Genomic DNA, 18,202 nt, shown 5'->3' with positions numbered 1-18,202 from the left:
AACACGTAAAGCCCTGATGAGTAACTTACTTGCCCTCTCAGTTGCTTGATGGACTGCTGAAGTGTAAGGATCTGATTGAAGAGAGGGCTCTTTAGTGTTTCATAAAACAGAGAGAGTTTCTCATTCTGCGATGTGTCCCCCTTCTCCTGCAGTTTCATTTTCAGCCGATCAAGAACTTGTAGGACCTGCAGTTTATCTTGTTTGAAGAAGGATAACCAGAGTACAAGTTAATCCCATCATCGTTTGAATCCTTTGAATCCTTAATTCACTGATAGAAGTGTGTAGCTAGCATACCTGGAGCAGGATTTTCAGGCATTTTGAATTACTGTCTTCAATCTCTTCTAAAGAAACCTAAAGAAAATTTTAAAATACAAAAGATGAATTTCAATTAGCATATACTTTTCTATAGTACTGTAAAAAAATTAAAGAAAACATCAAGAACATTCTTCATCAAAAGACTTCACTCAGGAAATTCAAATTAAAACTACAATTTGGGGGGTGCCCGGGTGGCTCTGTCAGTTACGTGTCCGACTTTGGCTCAGGTCAGGATCTCACACTTTGTGGGTTGGAGCCCCGGGCCTCGCTGTCTGTTACCAGCACAGAGGCCGCTTCAGACCCTCTGTCTGTCTGTCTCTCTCTCTTTGCCCCTCCCCTCCCTCAAAAATAAAGAAACATTAAAAAAAAAAAAAAAAAAGCTACAATTTGAGGCACCGAGGTGGCTTAGCTGGTTAAGTGTCCAACCCTTGATTTCAGTTCAGATCATGATCTCACAGTTCATGGGCTCCACGCTGACAGACACAGCCTGCTTGGGATTCTCTCCTCCTCTCAAAATAAATAAATAAATATTTAAAAATACTTAAAAAAACAAAAAACTACAATGAGGTGCTAAGATGGCTAAAACTAGAAAGAAAAACAGACAATTTGTTGACTGTAGACAAAGATGTGAAGCAACCAGAACTCTCATACGTCACTAGTAAGAACATAAAATGCACATACGCTTTGAAAAGTTGTTTGGTAGTTTCTTATAAAGTTAAAAATACACTTGCTGTATGATTCAGCACTTCTGCTCTTAAATACTTACCCAAGAAAAATGAAAATATGAATTCACAGAAGAGCTGTATATGAAGGTTCGTAGCATTTTTATTTATAAAAGCTCTGAACTACAAAACCCCAAATGTCTAATAACAGATGAGTGTACATGTTAGAGAACATAAATAGAATATTCAGAAATAAAAAGGAAAAAAATTATGAATATACACAACACGGATTGTTCTCAAAAATCCCTCAAATGTTGAGTGAAAGAAACAAGAGAAAAAAGGTTACAGACTGTATGATCCCATTCACATGAAGTTCAATCTATAGCTATAAATTAGTTTACCTGGGCAGGGTAGAAAGGAGCTGACTGGGAAGGGATTTGAGGGAGCTTTTGGGGGAAATGGAAATGTTCTAAGTTTTGAATGAGGTACTATTCACACAGATGCATACATTTGTCAAAATTCATTGGCTTATATTTTTAAATCAGTACATTTTATTGTATGTAAATTAACTTTAATTTTTTTTAATGTTTATTTTTGAGAGAGACAGAGACAGACACACACACACACACACACACACACACACACACGGAGCTTGAGTAGGGGAGGAGCAGAGAGAGAGGAAGACACAGAACCCCAAGCAGGCTCCAGGCTCTAAGCTGTCAGCACAGAGCCTGACGTGGGGCTTGAACTCACGGACAGCAGATGGTGAGATCATGACTTGAGACGAAGTCGGACATTTAACCAACTGAGCCACCCAGTTGCCCCTAAATTATACTTCAATAAAGTTGATTTTGTAAAAAGGACCTTGGGCTGGAAAAGAACATCTAAATTAAGAGATGAAGATGATTTTAGAGAGATTAGGGGGAAAAAAGTCCCCAACTGCACAAATGATCCCGGATCCAAGTGCATCTGAGTCTCCAAAAGGTAACCATCCAATATATTGGCATTTTCTGTTTTTTTAATTCCAGTGATTTATTCAAATAAATTAAATCCCTAAAATGGAACTCAACTCAACTGTAACAACTCAAAATGCTAGCAAACCCTCTGCTCTGACCAAAATGGCACTTTCAGAGCAGTCACTTATCCTAATCGTACACTAGATGGTAATAAATCATCAGAGAAACAGGAGTATTATATAGTCCAAATTTTCCTACATCAACTCTGGATACAGTTGCTGAATGAGGTCTTTATCTTCCAATTCAAGGTCACTAAGAAGAAAGCATATTAAAAGCCAGTAAGGGATGCCATCTGCACTGATAAAAGGTCCATGTATTCCATCCAAACGTTCACTGGATTCAGTGAGAAAGAATTGCTGAATAAGAGCATCACAGAAACGCTACCAATGAGCTCAGCATCTCAATTGTGCAACCTTTACAACTACCCGTTGACAGGTAACTGAGTAACAAAAGACAGTTACAATGGCACTGTCCTTTTCTATAGCAGACTAAGGCCCAAGAGGATTGACAAGAGCAGCTTTGTGGTCATTAATACATCAACCACTCTGAAATAAAGAATGCAAGCTAAAACTATGAGATGCTATTTTTTACTGTCAAGTTGACAATTTTTTTAAATGAATAACCGCATGTAGCATAGATGTCATGGAAAAACAGGCGGGAATATAAATTTGCACAACCTTTTAGGAGAGCAACTTAGCAATAGCTATCAATATACTAAATTTGCATTCTCTTTTACCCAGAATATCTACTTCTGAGGGTCTCAAAGAAATACTTGCAGACGGGCACACAGATGTGTGTACAAGAATATTTACTTCATTGTTTTTAAGAACAAAACTCCTGGAAAAATTAAACTATCAAAAGTAGTCAGTCATGGGGTGCCTGGGTGGCTCAGTTGGTTAAGTGTCCAACTTTGGCTCAGGTCATGATCTCACAGTCTGTGAGTTTGAGACCCACATCAGGCTCTGTGCTGACAGCTCAGAGCCTGGAACCTCAGATTCTGTGTCTCATTCTCTCTCTGCCCCTCCCCCTGCTTGTACTCTGTCTCTGTCAAAAATAAATAAATGTAAAAGAAAAAAAAAATTAAAAAGTACTACTTCTAAAAAAAAAGTAGTCATTACAATAATAAAGTAGGTCTGAATGTATTGAAATGACAATGGGAGGGAAAGGGTTAACAGTAAGCCTGTGGCTCCCTCCTTCAGGGAGGGATAGCCAGCTTGATAACCAAACCCCCTCGCAAACCCTCTAAAGATTTTTAATAGGTAATAGCCCATGTTTTTAAATGTCAGGAAATACCTGATCTGTCCTAATTGCTTTTTGTAAGTAATCTGAGAATATGTGGAATTATGGGGCATGGCTGACTAGAAAATAGGAGACAACCACACAGATATTTTACATTTGTCTAGCTCGTAGAGTATAAAACTCAGGATTCCCCAAAAACAAAAGGTTTCCTTATAGAAAAATGTTTCCAGGGGCGCCTAGGTGGCTCAGTCGGTTAAGCATCCGACTTCAACTCAGGTCATGATCTCACAGTTCACGGGTTTGAGCCCCGCATCAGGCTCTGTGCTGACAGCTCAGAGCCTGGAGCCTGATTCAGATTTTGTGTCTCCCTCTCTCTCTGCCCCTCCCTTGCTCATGCTCTCTCTCTCTCTCTCTCTCAAATAAATACACATTAAAAAAAAAAGGTTTCCATATATATTGTTGAGAACTTGTCCAGTAATCTAAAACAAAACAACGTGTCCTAAGGTTGTACTTTATTCCTGTAAACAAATTAAAAATTGTGGCTGAGGTGTGTCAGAAATACATTTATATGTTACTTAATGTCTACACATAACTAGGTTTCATAAGTGTGTTGATAATATGTCCTAAGAAGAAAAGTGACATTCTTTGGAATGCCTACTGGCAGGGTACTCCTCCAGGAAGGAATGTCTGTGCCTAACTCCTACCTGTAATCACTGAATCATGAGTAAGCTTTGGTGCTGGTTTGAAGTTTGATCTCTCATTCACATGAGCATGCTTTGACAATTCAATCCCCTATGTTAACACAGGTTATTATCTAACACTCACAACTGAATAGGGAAAACAGCAACTTTCAGGATAGGTGCATTTTCTTTTTGTGAGGGAAAAAAATACATTGGGGCATCTGGGTAGCTCAGTCCATTAAGCATGGACTCTTGAATTCGATTCAGGTTGTGATCTCACAGTGGTAAGATTGAGTCCCACATCCGGCTCCATGCTGGGCGTGGAACCTGTTTGGGATTCTCTCCACCCCTCCCCCACACGCTCTCTCTCAAAACAAACTTAAAAAAAAAAAAATGGAAGCAAAATGGAACATGTCCAAGCACATATGAAAAGTTAAGGGTAGACCTAGGACTTGAACCCAGTCTTTTTAAGTACAGCCTTCTCTCAACCACTCTGCATCAGGATACCTGACCTTTGCACTCCAAAGGAAGCAAGAGACACTTAAAGCTGTTCATGGATTTTTATTTTTTAATATTTGCTTATTTTTGAGAACAAGCTCTCTCTCATAAACAATTTATAAAAAAAAATATGTACTCATGCGTAGGTTTCTAGTTTTAGAAAGGTAGTCAATTTTATAGTGATTACTTCTAAAAAGTAAAAATAAGGATGCAGAGATTAAAAACTTAGACTTTTACAGATTTTAGTGCTGTTTGAACTTTATTTTAAAAGTATGTCTTAATTTTATAACTGAAAAAGACAAAAAGATAATGGCGAACATGGCCTAGTGAGAGAGCACACAGATACAAAGATCATGACAACACGACAGGATATATCATAAGGCCTATAAATAGTAGAGGTGTGTGCCATGTACTAAGTGAAATCACAAAGGGAGGGTGACTAAGCCTGAGTGGGGATGTGTGGAATGAGAACACAGTAGAAACTTCTCTTAAAAGAAAGAGAATAGGATGTAAGAGGAGAGTGACCATTTGCCCAAGATAGTTTCAGATTACCCAGCATCATTGACAGTGTTTCATTTCACTGGCAAAAGTGTTGCAGTTGTGAATGGATAGAAAAGATGTAGCGCGTGCGCACACACGCGCGCACACACACACACAATGGATATTACTCAGCCATAAAAAAGAATGCGACCCTCCCATTGGGATGGACCCAAAGCTTATTATGCTAAGTGAAATAAGTCAAAGAAAGACAAATGGAATCTAAAAAAATGAGTAACAACAACAACCTCTTAAATACAGAGAACAAACTGATGGTTGCCAGAGGGGAGGTGGGTGGAGGGATGGGTAAACAGAAGATTAAAAAGGTACAAACTCCCAGTTACAGAATTAAAAAATTTTTACGTATTACAGTTTGAATGAAATATAGGGATGCCCTTGGTCAGTGGTTCTCAAATTTTAGCAGGCATCAGAATCACCTGGATGGCTTGTTGAAACACAAGCTGGGGGGGGGGGGGGGGGTGTGGTACCCTCCAGAGTTTCTGATTGTGCAGGTCTGAAGTGAGCCAGAGAATTTGCATTTCAAACAAAGTTCCCATGTCACCCTGAGGCTGCTATAGCCTAGAGACCACAATTGGAGAACCACAGTACACAGGCATAAAAATGCATGATTCTCTGTAAGAATATTAACCAGCTTTAAATGATGTATTGTATATAAAGTCTCTGAAAATAGGACAAAAAAATAGTTGGCTTGTTTTGTTTTTACTGCAGATGTGGACTGCAAATTGATGTTTGGCTCACAAAGAGATAAGTACCAAAATTGGTACTTAAAAACCATGCAGTGTGGCACAGTCATGTTTATTCAATGTAGTAATAAAAACTTGACTTTTTAAAAAATCTCCTTGTTCTAACAATTCATTTTTCTAACAAATTATGTAACAAAAATATCAGTCCTTGAAAGACTGGGGGTGCAGGGGAACCCTGATCTCTTACCACTGATGGTTTAAGAAGCACAGACTTAAATAGACTTTGAGAGGGTCCTTGTAAATAATGTTAAGTAGACTGGTCTTTATCTTGTAAGCAACAGGAAGTAATTAAAGGCTTTTAAGTAGGGAAGTATTGAGTCCAGATTTCTATTTAAAAAGGTAATTCTGGTAATAGGATAGATTAGTGGTATTCGAACATTCCCATCAGTGAAAATATGTTGACTATTCACCTTATTTTTTATAATTATAAACACATATCACTATTATTTACATGTCATATGTTTTAAAACATAAATAAAATAAAAAATACCATGACAGTAAGATAAAAGCACTAAAAAAGTAAGGTTTTCTTGTCATCTTCCCATCTTCCCAATTGAATCATCCTGTGCATTTTGGAAACCATGGTGGTAGAGTATGCTTCCGGAAACGTTAAGGGTAGACAATGGGTGGTCATCCAACCCTCTGACTCATATTTAATTACTGGAAGGATTACCAGAAAATTACTACAATTCCATCGTGTTAGGGAATATCTAGGGAAGGCCACTAAAGCCTTAAGAGCATATGACGACAGAAGGAAGAAATGCCATAACTCTAGAGCTGAACATCCAGTAATCAGCACGTAGGCTAAATGGCCTCTCATTTCATGGTCCTAAGAAATCTTCAACCAAACAACTTTGATCTATTTGACTAGGCTAAGAAATAAGGCTTACAGCAAGGAATCTCAAGTTTGTTTAAACATGGTGAAGTGGAGTCTAGCTTGTCAGAGATAGACCACCTAAAATCAGTCATAGCCTAGACATTAAAATGCCACAGTGTGCCGCTGTCCTCATAGTCGTACAGCCTCCAGAGAAGTAGTTATTATGCTCAGCTTCCACTCCATCATTGATCAAGTGAGTTTGAGCCATGAATTTTTCATGTCTGGCTCACTGTAGGATTTGACTGAAGGAAATTATTATAATATTGTGGCTTTTTTTTTTTATACCCATGCCTTTAGCCATTAACAATTAATGGAGTATGTGAAAAAAAAAAGCTGATGCAGAGACAGAAATGTAATTTGACTTAAATTTCCAGGTGGAGGAAACTTATTGAATTGATTTATTAATCTCCTCAGTTCAAGAATTTAACCAAACTAAGGACCCTGGTAAACACACTTTTCAGATTCCCAATAGCACATGGAATAGAACACACCGGGACAAATTTGGAGGGAAAAAAGATCACTGGCAGTCAGCTTGGCAAAGTACAGGTATTCAGCATCTAACTGCAGATGTGAATTGGGAGATCACAATGAAAGGCCTCACTGGGAATTCCCCAGAGCCAACCAGGGAGTTGGAACAACCTAAAAGCTATTAAGTGTAAAAACGAAGTCATGATTTCAGAAGTTGCTCAAAATCAGAAGGTCAAGACCAACTAAGTTTCTATTGCTTCCTTAGGAGTACAAAGCCCTGGTGGTTATCTAATTATCATGCCTTTTGTTCTCAAAGCTCAGTATTTGTAAGGTATCAATTGAATGGAAAACAAACTCTCCTAGCCAAACACATCTGCTACCATGCTAATGCAGATTCAAGACAGTTGTCATAGTCTTGTGCCCCTATCAAATGACAAGGCCTTTTGTAAATCCTTTAAATGTAAATGATAATGTATTTTTGGCTGCTGTCAAAACACTATATTCTTGGAATTCTGAAAACATATACAACTTCCAGAAAGATCTTGATATTTGGGGGTCATATGCTTAAGCCATAGCCAATCCTTAATTAAGTCCACTTAGGGGCACCTGGGTAGCTCAGTTGGCTAAGTGTCTGACTTCAGCTCAGGTCATGATCTCGGGGTTCATGGGTTTGAGTCCTGCGTCTAGCTCTGTGCTTTAGATTCTGTGTCTCCCCCTCTCTGCCCCTCCCCCCTCATGCTCTGTTTCTCAAAAATAAATATTAAAATTTTTTAATTAAGTCCATTTAATGCTATTCAGAATATATAGAAGTTGAAGATAAATGATACCATGTTAAACTCAGAATCAGAACTGAAAATTGAGTCAGTTCTCCAGAATAATTCAGTTGGCAATATACTAATTTTCTTATTGAACTATTCAAAGTTAATCAATGCATATCAATACTCTCTGATTGGCTACCGTGTGAGAGTGAAGTTAAACTGTTTTATAGTATGCTTTTGTATTTCTGATGGTGGCAGTTTTCTCTAATAATTGACAAAAACAAGAAAAACCAAATCAGGGCAATGTTCACCCTTATGGATCTCTGTATAGCCAGTCCCTCACTGAAAAGACCCAGGCATTCATAAATGATTAGTTTCCACCTCAAATAATCTGTTCAATTCTCCCCACACTGTAGGCTGTATGCCTTTCTCTCCAGAAATATGGTCATGGCATTTTTGACATGCTTGGGATACTCAAAACAGTCGCAGCAAATTGTGAAATAGACAAAACTAGGCTTTGGACACCCTTCCCACCAACGTTCACCCTCCCTTTTCCTCCTGACCTTTTTCCCAATCCATTTTATCAGTCACTAAATCAGGTAACTCAACTTTTGGTGTTTACTATGCACCAAATCCAAGGTCTTTCATTCTGTAAAACATCTCATTTATTTTAATTAACAACGTAGTATTATCACCCCATATTGCAGATGCAGAAACCTTCCTACAATTTCAGAACAACAAAGGGGAAATTTCACCTTGGGAGGAGGGAAGGTCAACTGTTAATGATTTTAAAAACAGGAGTCAGATATCTCACAACAGAGAGAAAATGTCTGTCAACGTACCCCTAACTCACCTTCCTCTCCTACCATGCTCTGCCTGGGAGCTTCATTAAAATCTCCAGAAAGTAACTCCTAGGGCACCGACTACCCTACTCAAGGCAGAAGCCCCACCCTGCCCCTATTGTCAAAGTCATGCCCATCAACTAGTGGCCAAAGCTAAATGAAAAACGTTCTGCACCCGAAAGCTACCTACCAGCTAGGCAAGATGTGCAAAACACCAAAAGTACGGGACTCTGGTTTTGTTTTTCGAGTAAGGCCAACATAAGAGAATGCTCATCTCATGGAAATTTTACTAATTTTTGTTTTGTTTTTAAAGTTTATTTTAAAAAAAAATTTTTTTTTTAACGTTTTATTTATTTTTGAGACAGAGAGAGACAGAGCATGAACGGGGGAGGGGCAGAGAGAGGGGGAGACACAGAATGGAAGCAGGCTCCAGGCTCTGAGCCATCAGCCCAGAGCCCGACGCGGGGCTCGAACTCACGGACCGCGAGATCGTGACCTGAGCTGAAGTCGGACGCTCAACCGACTGAGCCACCCAGGCGCCCCTAAAGTTTATTTATTTTGAGAGAAAGCTTGCACATGCGGGGAAGAGGCAGAGAGAGAGAGAGAGAGAGAGAGAGAGAGAGAGAGAGAGAGAGAGATGGAGAGGGAGAGAGAATGAATCCCAAGCAGGCTCCCTGCTGTCAGTGCAGAGCCCAACGTGGGGCTCAGTCTCACAAACTGAAACATCATGACCTGAGCAGAAACCAAGAGTTGGTGGCTTAACTGACTGAGCCATCCAAATGCTCCCACTAATTTCTTTTAACCTGAAGGCAGCTTCACAAATGCATGTCATCAACATAACATAATTAAAATCTGAAATTCTTTTTTTTTTAATGTTTATTTTTGAGAGAGAGAGAGAGAGAGACAGAATGAGAGCAGGGGAGGGGCAGAGAGAGAGGGAGACACAGAATCCTAAGCAGGCTCCAGGCTCTGAGCTGTCAGCAGAGACCAATGCGGAGGTTTGAACTCAACAACTGTGAGATTATGACCTGGGCTGAAGTAGAAAGCTTAACCGACTGAGTCACCCAGGAGCCCCTTAAACCTGAAATTCTTCCTTTTTAAAAAAAAAAAAATTTTTTAATGTTTATTTATTTTTGAGAGAGAGAGAGAGAGAAACAGCATGAGTCGGGGAGGATCAGAGAGACAGGGAAGCACAGAATCTGAAGCAGGCTCCAGGCTCTGAACTGTCAGTACAGAGCCCGATGCAGGGCTCAAACCCGTGAACCATGAGATCATGACCTGAGTTGAAGTCGGACACTTAACCGACTGAGCCACTCAGGCACCCCTCAAGTCTGAAATTCTTTAAAGATTTTTCTTTTATGCTTATTTTTGAGAGAGAGAGAGAGAGAGATAAGAGACAGAGCGCAGTGGGGGAGGGGCAGAGACAGTGGGAGACACAGAATCCAAAGTAGGCTCCAGGCTCTGACCTGTCAGCACAGAGCCTGACGTGGGTCTCGAACTCACCATGAGATCATGACCTGGACCATAGGCACCCCAAATCTGAAATTCTTAAACACACACTACATGTAAACATGTTTGTTTACAACATTATTGTTCGATGGTTTTTAAACTATATAAACGGTGAACGTACTGTACATTTATCCTGCAGCAATTTGTTTTACCTTAACTTTACAATGTTAAGATTTAGTCATGGAGCACCTGGGTGGCTCAAGTCAGCTGAGCAGCCCACTCTTGATTTCGGCTCAGGTCATGATCCCAGGGTCATGGGGCTTGATTCCACATCAGGTTCCGCACTGAATGGGGAGCCTTCTTGAGATTCTATTTCTCTCTCTCTCTCTCCCCCTCTCCCTCACTCGTGCACACTCTCTAAAATAAAAATAAATAAAATTTAAAGATATAAATAAAAATGTCTCCTTTCTGACCACAAGCTTTGCCTTCTAAAAATAAAATAAAATTAGTCATGATGATACACATAGCTTCTTTTCATTTACTATAACTACTATATAGTATTCCACTCTAGGAATCCATGATTTCTTCACCCAATCTCCTGTGGATTGGTATTTGGATGGTTTCCTAGTGGTGACAAACACAAAAACAGGATGAAGCTAAATACCTACCTCAATAATATACTCCTTTCCAGTATTGATTCAATAACCAATGCATAAAATAAGATTCTATAGCCTATGAACTTTGAAATCATGGAGACCTGGTTTCTACTGCTGGGACCAGCTCTGGGTTCTTATGCCAGTTGTTTAAATTTCCCTATACTTCAGATTCCTCATTTGTAAAATAGTTAACGAAAACTACTACATATGTACAGTTGGAAGGACTAAATAAGGTATTGTAAAACATTCAGCCTGGCACACAGTGTACATTCAATGAATAAGAGCTACTATTGTTATTAACATCTCTTTTCAACCAAAATTATTTAAGATATTTTAAGGGCTTCAGAAAAACTATTGTAGCTGAGATTTTGCTATGTACTCATTAATGGCTATTTCTCAGAAGACTAAACTATAAAAATGTTCACTAATGCAATATATACAAGGAGGGGGAGTGGGAAGGCCTATAACTTGGGAATTAAAAAAAAACCTGTTTATAGGTAGGAATATAAGTGCTTCAGTCAACTAAACCCTCTTAAGGATAAACATACTCATACTGAATCCTAACCCAGTGCTGTTCAATAGAAAAACAATGTGAGACACATAAGTAATCTTTCTTTTTTAATATTTAAATTTTTCTAGTAGCTGCATGAAAAATGTTAAAAGCAACAGGATAAGTTAATTTTAATTTTTTTTTAATGTTTATTTTTGAGAGACAGAGCACGAGTGAGGCAGGGGCAGAGAGGGGGGACAGAGAATCTGAAGCTGGCTCTACACTGACAGCAGTGTGCCCCATGTGGGGCTCAAACTCATGAACCACGAGATCATGACCTGAGCCAAAGTCTGGCACTCAACTGACTGAGCCACCCAGGCACCCCAGGGAAAATTAATTTTAATAATATATTTTGCTTCACCCAAAATATACAAACATTTCAATATACAAATATAACAAGTTCTTTTTTTACACCAAACCTTCAAAATTTGACATGCATTTTTACATTTACATCACCATCCCAAATGGCCCTATTTGAAGTGCCCAATTGTCACATGTACAAGTAGCTAACTATGTTGACAGCAGTTTTAACCTATGGCTTTTCAGAAAGATCCCTGTACAGTGTTTTTAGCAAAGATGTTTATTTAACAGCTAATATGGTCTCTATGCCTTTTATCAAAGTAACTCACAACCTTCAGTTCTTCCCAATAAAAATCGCACAACTCCCTAATTTTATCAGAATTAAACATCACAGTGGAGGAGCACAAAGGGGGGAAATAATGGCTCACGGTTTACAAGACACATTCTTAAAAGGATTTAATTTCAACCTCCCCCGAGCTCAGTGAGGTAGATCATTTACAGATGAGAAAACAGAGGACCAGGGTTATGTGACTTGCCAAGTTATATGGTAAATGGACTCAATACCATGTCTCCAAAATCCAGTCTACACCGCTGTGCACAGCAAAACAGAAGTGAGCCCTTCATGTTCACCATAGATCCATCCCAGTGACTAAAGTGTATTGACAGGCTCTAAATTTCTATTTGCACCAGAACCTAAAATGAGGGCTTAAAAAAGGCATCCAAATCTACACAAAAACATCGGAGTATGAGAAAAACATAGCAATGGTCAAACAATATAAAGGCGGAATGATTCTCTCAAAAATACACTACCAAGATGAACAAAATCTTTACAAATTAAACCCAATTTTGATTTCACCAACCTAATGTATTTTTGTTACACTTTAACAAAGCAAGTAAACTCAGAATACTTGGTTGTTTAGTTTAAGGACTAGTATTAAATGTTTTTTAGGTTTTTTTAATGTTTGTTTTTGAGAGCAAGAGAGCATGTGAGGAGGGGAGGGGCAAAGAGAGGGGGAGGTAAGACCTGAGCTGAAATGAAGAGTCGTCCCTTAACAGACTGAGCAACCCAGGCACCTCCAGTAACAAAGGTGTTCTGTTTTGTTTTTAATGTTTGTTTGTTTGTTTTCTTTTTTGAGAGAGAGACAGAGAGTGTGAGCAGGGGAGGGGCAGAGAGAGGGAGACACAGAATCCAAAGTAGGCTCCAGGCTCTGAGCTGTCAGCACAGAATGCAACATGGGGCTGGAAGCCACTATGAGATCATGACCTGAGCCAAAGTTGGGTGCTTAACCGACTGAGCCACCCATGCGCCCCAAAAGCTTTTAAGTAAAAATGCAATTACAAGGATTACTGAATGCTGAACCCATCTCAGAATCACAAGGTTCCAAAAGTGAAGTCACTATGGGAAAATACACAGGTTTCCCTTTTTAAGAATACTAACTGAAAGACAATATACCATAATTTTATTAGTGGTTACTTCCAGTGGTAGGTGGGTTTGTGTATGCTTTTACTTCCTTTTATAAAAATCCTCTTCAATTTTCTATGATGCATATAGGATGTTTATAGTTTAATATTCATACATGACTTAAACTTAGGCCTTTAGGGTTGCCTGTTTGGCTCATCAGATAGAGCATGAAACTCTTGAACTCTCCAGTTTTGGCCCCATCTTGGGAGTAGAGTTCACTTAGAAAATAATAAACGTATTTAGGGTATTAAACACAGATAAGAGCTTAATACAATTTCTTTTCAATTTTTAAACACAACTATTATTCTAATGCTAAGGTCATCTTATGTGACTGTTAACAGGATCTCAATTAGCAAGAGCAAATCTCTTCAGAATGGTTTGCAAATTCTATCTCAGAAAGTACCTTCCAGCTCTGGTATTTATTAACTTTGTAATTATTTTAAATTTTTAATAATCTTTATATAGGCCACAGGGGCCGGGAAACATCAAGTTCATTTTAATTAAAAGTCACAATCCCCCGGTTCCAATACTGCAAAATGAAGCAATTTGAGTTTTTACAACCACTAGCTTTTTTCTAAAAAAGATGTGTACAGGGGCGCCTGGGTGGCTCAGTTGGTTCAGGTCACCATCTTGCCGTTTGTGAGTTCGAGCCTTGGGTCTGGGTCTGTGTTGACAGCTGGGCGCCTGCTTCAGATTCTCTCAAAAACAAGTAACATTAAAAAATAAAAAACAAAAATTTAAACAATGTGTACAAATGAGTTGGCAGCCAATAGGAGCTTAGACAGCCTAGAATGTGGTGTTACCATTCTGGGCATAACGGAGATTTCTTCTTCTAGGTCTCCAGAAGGCTTCTTCATTAATTTAAGAAACACATGCTTGTTGCATAGCTATCAACGGCCAGAGTCTAAATACAGCTGAGAAGCTAGCTAGAGACATAGGGCCCTGAAATTCGAACTCTTTCAATCGCAGAGACAAACCAGTAAACAACTAATTTGAATCCAAAGTGAGAAGAACCATCTGGAGATACGACAAAGTGCCAAGGGAAAGCTCCTGGGGGAGATTAATTTGGCACTCCTGCTAGGTGTGCTAGCCGGGCTGGGGCGCCTGGGGTGGGGGAAGGGGTAGGATTTGAAAATGTTTTCCTGAGCTTGACTTAAAAGCAGGAATCCAGAAATTCCCCCAAAGGCTGGAGGCCACGGTACTTTCCATCTGATCCTCCCCCATCTGAAAAGGGAGGTTAGCAGAGCCCGAGCCTGACCGCCGTCCTGGGAACGCGGCTACGTGACCATCGAGCACCCAGAGGAGGCCAGGGCCAAGTCGTCCACTCAGACGAGATCTGGGAACCCCCTTCTTCTCCGGACCCCCGTGGCAGGCCACCACCTGTTCACTCCTCTCGCCGTCACCAGTGGAGAAAGACTCCGCCCAGCTGTGGGGCCAAGCGCAGGCACCGATCTGGGTGCAAACTGTGATCCCTGCCAATCCCGGAACAGAAGTGGGCCGAGATTTGAGGGCCGGCAGGGCCTGCTGAGGCGGGGCGGCACCGCGGCCGGCGGCCGGGTGCCCCCAGAGAACTGTGCACCCAGCCGCGGGGACACCCACGTTGGGGTCACCAGGGCCCCGCGCGGGAGGACGGCGCCCCGCACCCTCCGCGGGCCTGGCGCGGCGCTCCGCGGCGCCCTGGGTCTCCAGGGCGCACCTCCTCCGGGAGGGCGGGCGGAGGGCGCGCCGGCTGCAGGGAAGGCGGGCTCCACACGGCAAGATGAGCGGCCCCGCGCCGGCCTCTGGACGCGGGGACCACCACCCCGCACCGCACGCGCCCGCACAGCCCGGACCCCTGCTTTACCTGGTCCCGCAGCGGCGCGGGCGGGAGCGAGCGGGCCGGCTCGGCGTCAGCCCTCCCTCACCTGGGCGGAAGTGAGAGGCCCTGGGTGACCGCGCCTCACCTGGCAGGCCCTTCCCTCGCACCGACCCTCCCCGCCCGGGGCGGGGCGCCGGGGTGGCGCGGGCGGGGGAGCCTGGGCACTGGGAGGCCGAGTCCCGGCAGGGGAGCGCGGGGGCGGGGGCGGTGGGCTTCTCTGTTTTCTGCAGGTGGAGTTCGTCTGCGCTAGGGAGGGTTAAAAATGCTGGAAAAGGGGGGTCTGGGGGGCCGCATGGGCAGGTGAAATGCCAAGTGGTGGGGGCGGTCGGCGCTAATGGGGTGGGGAGATCCGGCCGGACAGGTGTTGTTGAAGGGCTAAGAGGAGAGCGTGACCGAAGGTCGAGCAAATGAAAGGATATGATGAAAGAACTTGGCCAGACCAGCTGAGTCCTCCATGGTCCCTCTCCTTTCTGTTTCGTCATATCTTCCTTGTGTTTTCTTTATCGTCTGACCCAACATTAAATTCTAAGAAGTATACCTGGGGAAATTTAGTTGGGAAATAAAGGAATATGGAGTATTCCTGCAATATGCCGGGCACTAGCTTATACAGATCTCATTTTCCTTCGTGAAGAAATTGATGGAAAAACTGTGCTCCTGATAGGTTACGTGATTTGCCCAAAGTTTGGGACCACATGGGATCGTCTGACTCTAGGTCGTGTTGACTTCACTAGACATCTTAACGTTCTTATTCTTGTTACCGTAACTTGACTTTGAGAAAGATCTGTGTAAAACCTACAATTCCCCTGTCTTTATTCCACTCTCTTTAATGTAACTAAGAATTTTTATGATAAGCCTTTTACTTTGTATACTAAGGTCCATGCATTAACCATAAAAATCAGTCTTCAGGTCTGTATTCATTGAATAAACGCGGTGTTTGTTAGGCACAGTGCTTACAAAATGTTAAAAAAAAAAAAGATACCTGTCCTCAAGGAAGATGAGGTATATATACAAAACACCTGCAACATAAGAACATTTGTTGTAATATAATTTATAGTGTTGTTAGTTTGCTTGTTTTCAAGGATATATTGCTTCCTAGGCCTCCTAAAAAGAGATACACAATTGCAGCATGGCCCTGCCTCTTAGGAACTAACTATTAAGGGAAATAAATTTATACAGTAACTTAGATTACCAAATAGAATGAACCTAGAACTTCTGGAAGATAAAGAGATTATGCTTGTTGAAATCATCTGTTAGGACCTAAACAGATTTTTTTACAGGTGTTTGGGATTAAGGTAAAATGGAGAAGGTAATGTTTCCCAAGGCACTGGTACAGCATACAGGTGGGGACCAATTAATCTTGAAGCATCACTTTGCAAGCATTGCGTCTCTTCTTACTCTACCATGTGATGGTGGTTTTGATTGTATTTCCCCTTTCCCCCAAAATAACATGTCTTTGAATTGATCATGAAACAAAGCTCAAGCTTCTTTAATATGCAAGATCTTCTAAATTCTCCCCCCTCTTGCTGACTCTTCAACCTATTCTCCCACTTAACATCTCCAAGATCCTACTCTGGCCAAACAAGTCTAGTTATGGCCTTAGAATCACCACACCAGGGCTTTTCTGTTGCTTATTCCTACTCTTTCCCAAGGGTGGAATGTCCTGCAAGCCCCACCATTCCCCCAGGGCTAGACTCAAGTCTCTGCTCTAAAGAGAAGCTGCCTCCATGACTACTCCAGCAAACATCCCTCTAACCACATTTAATCTAATTTTCTCCACATTTTTATGTTAATTTAATGAGAGCTTTCCTTTGACTCTTTCCTGGAATTAAAAAAAAATTTTTTTTTGCATTTTAGTCAATGAAAATTTATTCAGCAATTTTTAAGGAGCTTACTCTATGGTGAACATTTTCTGGCACTGAGTTGGTTTGTGTTTGTTTTAACCTCCTAGAACCCTCCAGTGTCTTATTCATAGAATAACAAAGACAGACAAAATTTTTAAGAACACCTCTGTGCAATCAGAAGATCTGAGCTTGAGATCTGACTCCACCATTTCTGAAAATATGTGACTTTAGCAAGTGACTTAACCCTTCTAATTCTCATTAGGGAATTTTATCCTTTATCCTTCATCTCTAAGAAATTAAAGAACCACTGAAAAAGTTTTGAATAGTATTTATCTATTTTAACATTTAATGACTGATGTCTATTCTTTTAAAGACTTTTTTAAAAAGAACTTTTAGGGTCACAGCAAAATTGAAAGGAAGACAGATTTCCCAAATGTCTCTCCCACATATGCATAGCCTTCTCCTGTATCAACATCCCCCACCAGAATGGTATACCTGCTACAATTAATGAACCTCCATTGACCCATCAAAATCACCCAAAGTCCATTGTTTACATTAAGGTTCACTCTTGATGTTGTATCCTCTATGGGTTTAAATAAATGCATTGAGACATGTATAGTATTAATATAAGTATTTATATAAATATAAGCATATATACTTATATATAATGCATCATGACAGTTATAGTATCATGCAGAGTATTTTTACTGCCTTAAAATTCCTCTTGTATTCTGCCTATTCATTCCTCATTCTACCTCCAACTCCTGACTGCCTCTGATCTTTTTATTCTCTCTGTAGTTTCACCTTTTCCAAAATGTCCGATAGTTGGAATCAAATAGTATATAGCCTTTTTACACTGGCTTCTTTTACTTAGAAATAAGCATTTGAGATTCTTCCATGTTTTCTATGGCTTTACAGCTCTTTCTTTTTAAAGCAATAAATAATATTCCATTGTCTGGATGTACCACAGTTTATATATTCACCTACTAAAGGGCATCTTTGCGCAAGGGCCGTGCTAATTTTCTCTTTATTGTTCTGATTTTAGAATTTGTGCTGCTGAAGAGTGCACACCCACTAAAGGACATCTTTACTGCTTCCATATTTTGGCAAGTATGAATAAAGCTGCCATAAACATCTATGTGCAGGGTTTTGGGTGCACATAAGTTTTCAACTCCTTTGGCTAAATACTGTGTAACTGAATAAAGGAAATATTTAAAATAGAGCTGAGAGACCTGAAGAAGAAGCGCTCATGCCCTATCAACTTAAGGTCAATTCCAGACCCTCCAAAGAAGCCTGCTTTACTACCTCAGCAAGAGGAAGATTTTCTCCTCGCCCAGCAACAGCCCAGCCAATGAGTAACTGCCACAAGTCAACTAATGAGAAACCATCACCACCCTGAACTCCATTTTTCTCCAATGGACCTTTGTTCA

General features: G+C 40.7%; 1 protein-coding gene and 1 non-coding gene across 5 annotated transcripts in view; both read right to left on the bottom strand.

The window, feature by feature from the left end:
• PATJ (PATJ crumbs cell polarity complex component) overlaps window positions 1-15,054 on the bottom strand; it is a 362,166-nt gene extending 347,112 nt beyond the window's left edge. For 3 of the 4 annotated variants that reach the window (XM_027059027.2, XM_053214164.1, XM_053214163.1), the window contains exons 1-3: window positions 14,917-15,054; window positions 295-351; window positions 30-196 (exon numbers count right to left, since the gene is read on the bottom strand). In XM_027059027.2, coding sequence (XP_026914828.2) covers window positions 30-196; window positions 295-316 — 189 coding nt within the window. In that variant the 5' untranslated portion in view covers window positions 317-351; window positions 14,917-15,054. The remainder of the gene's footprint in view (window positions 1-29; window positions 197-294; window positions 352-14,916) is intronic. The other variant, XM_027059029.2, reaches the window with a different exon arrangement.
• Window positions 15,055-17,735: 2,681 nt separating this feature from the next.
• LOC113599659 (U6 spliceosomal RNA) lies at window positions 17,736-17,841 on the bottom strand. The gene has a single exon (XR_003420576.1). It is a non-coding gene; the product is annotated as a U6 spliceosomal RNA (small nuclear RNA).
• Between the last annotated feature and the right edge of the window lie 361 nt (window positions 17,842-18,202).

The sequence above is a fragment of the Acinonyx jubatus genome, chromosome C1, assembly GCF_027475565.1.
Source record: "Acinonyx jubatus isolate Ajub_Pintada_27869175 chromosome C1, VMU_Ajub_asm_v1.0, whole genome shotgun sequence".
NCBI lineage: Eukaryota > Metazoa > Chordata > Mammalia > Carnivora > Felidae > Acinonyx > Acinonyx jubatus.
This window is presented reverse-complemented; position numbering and strand designations above follow the sequence as displayed.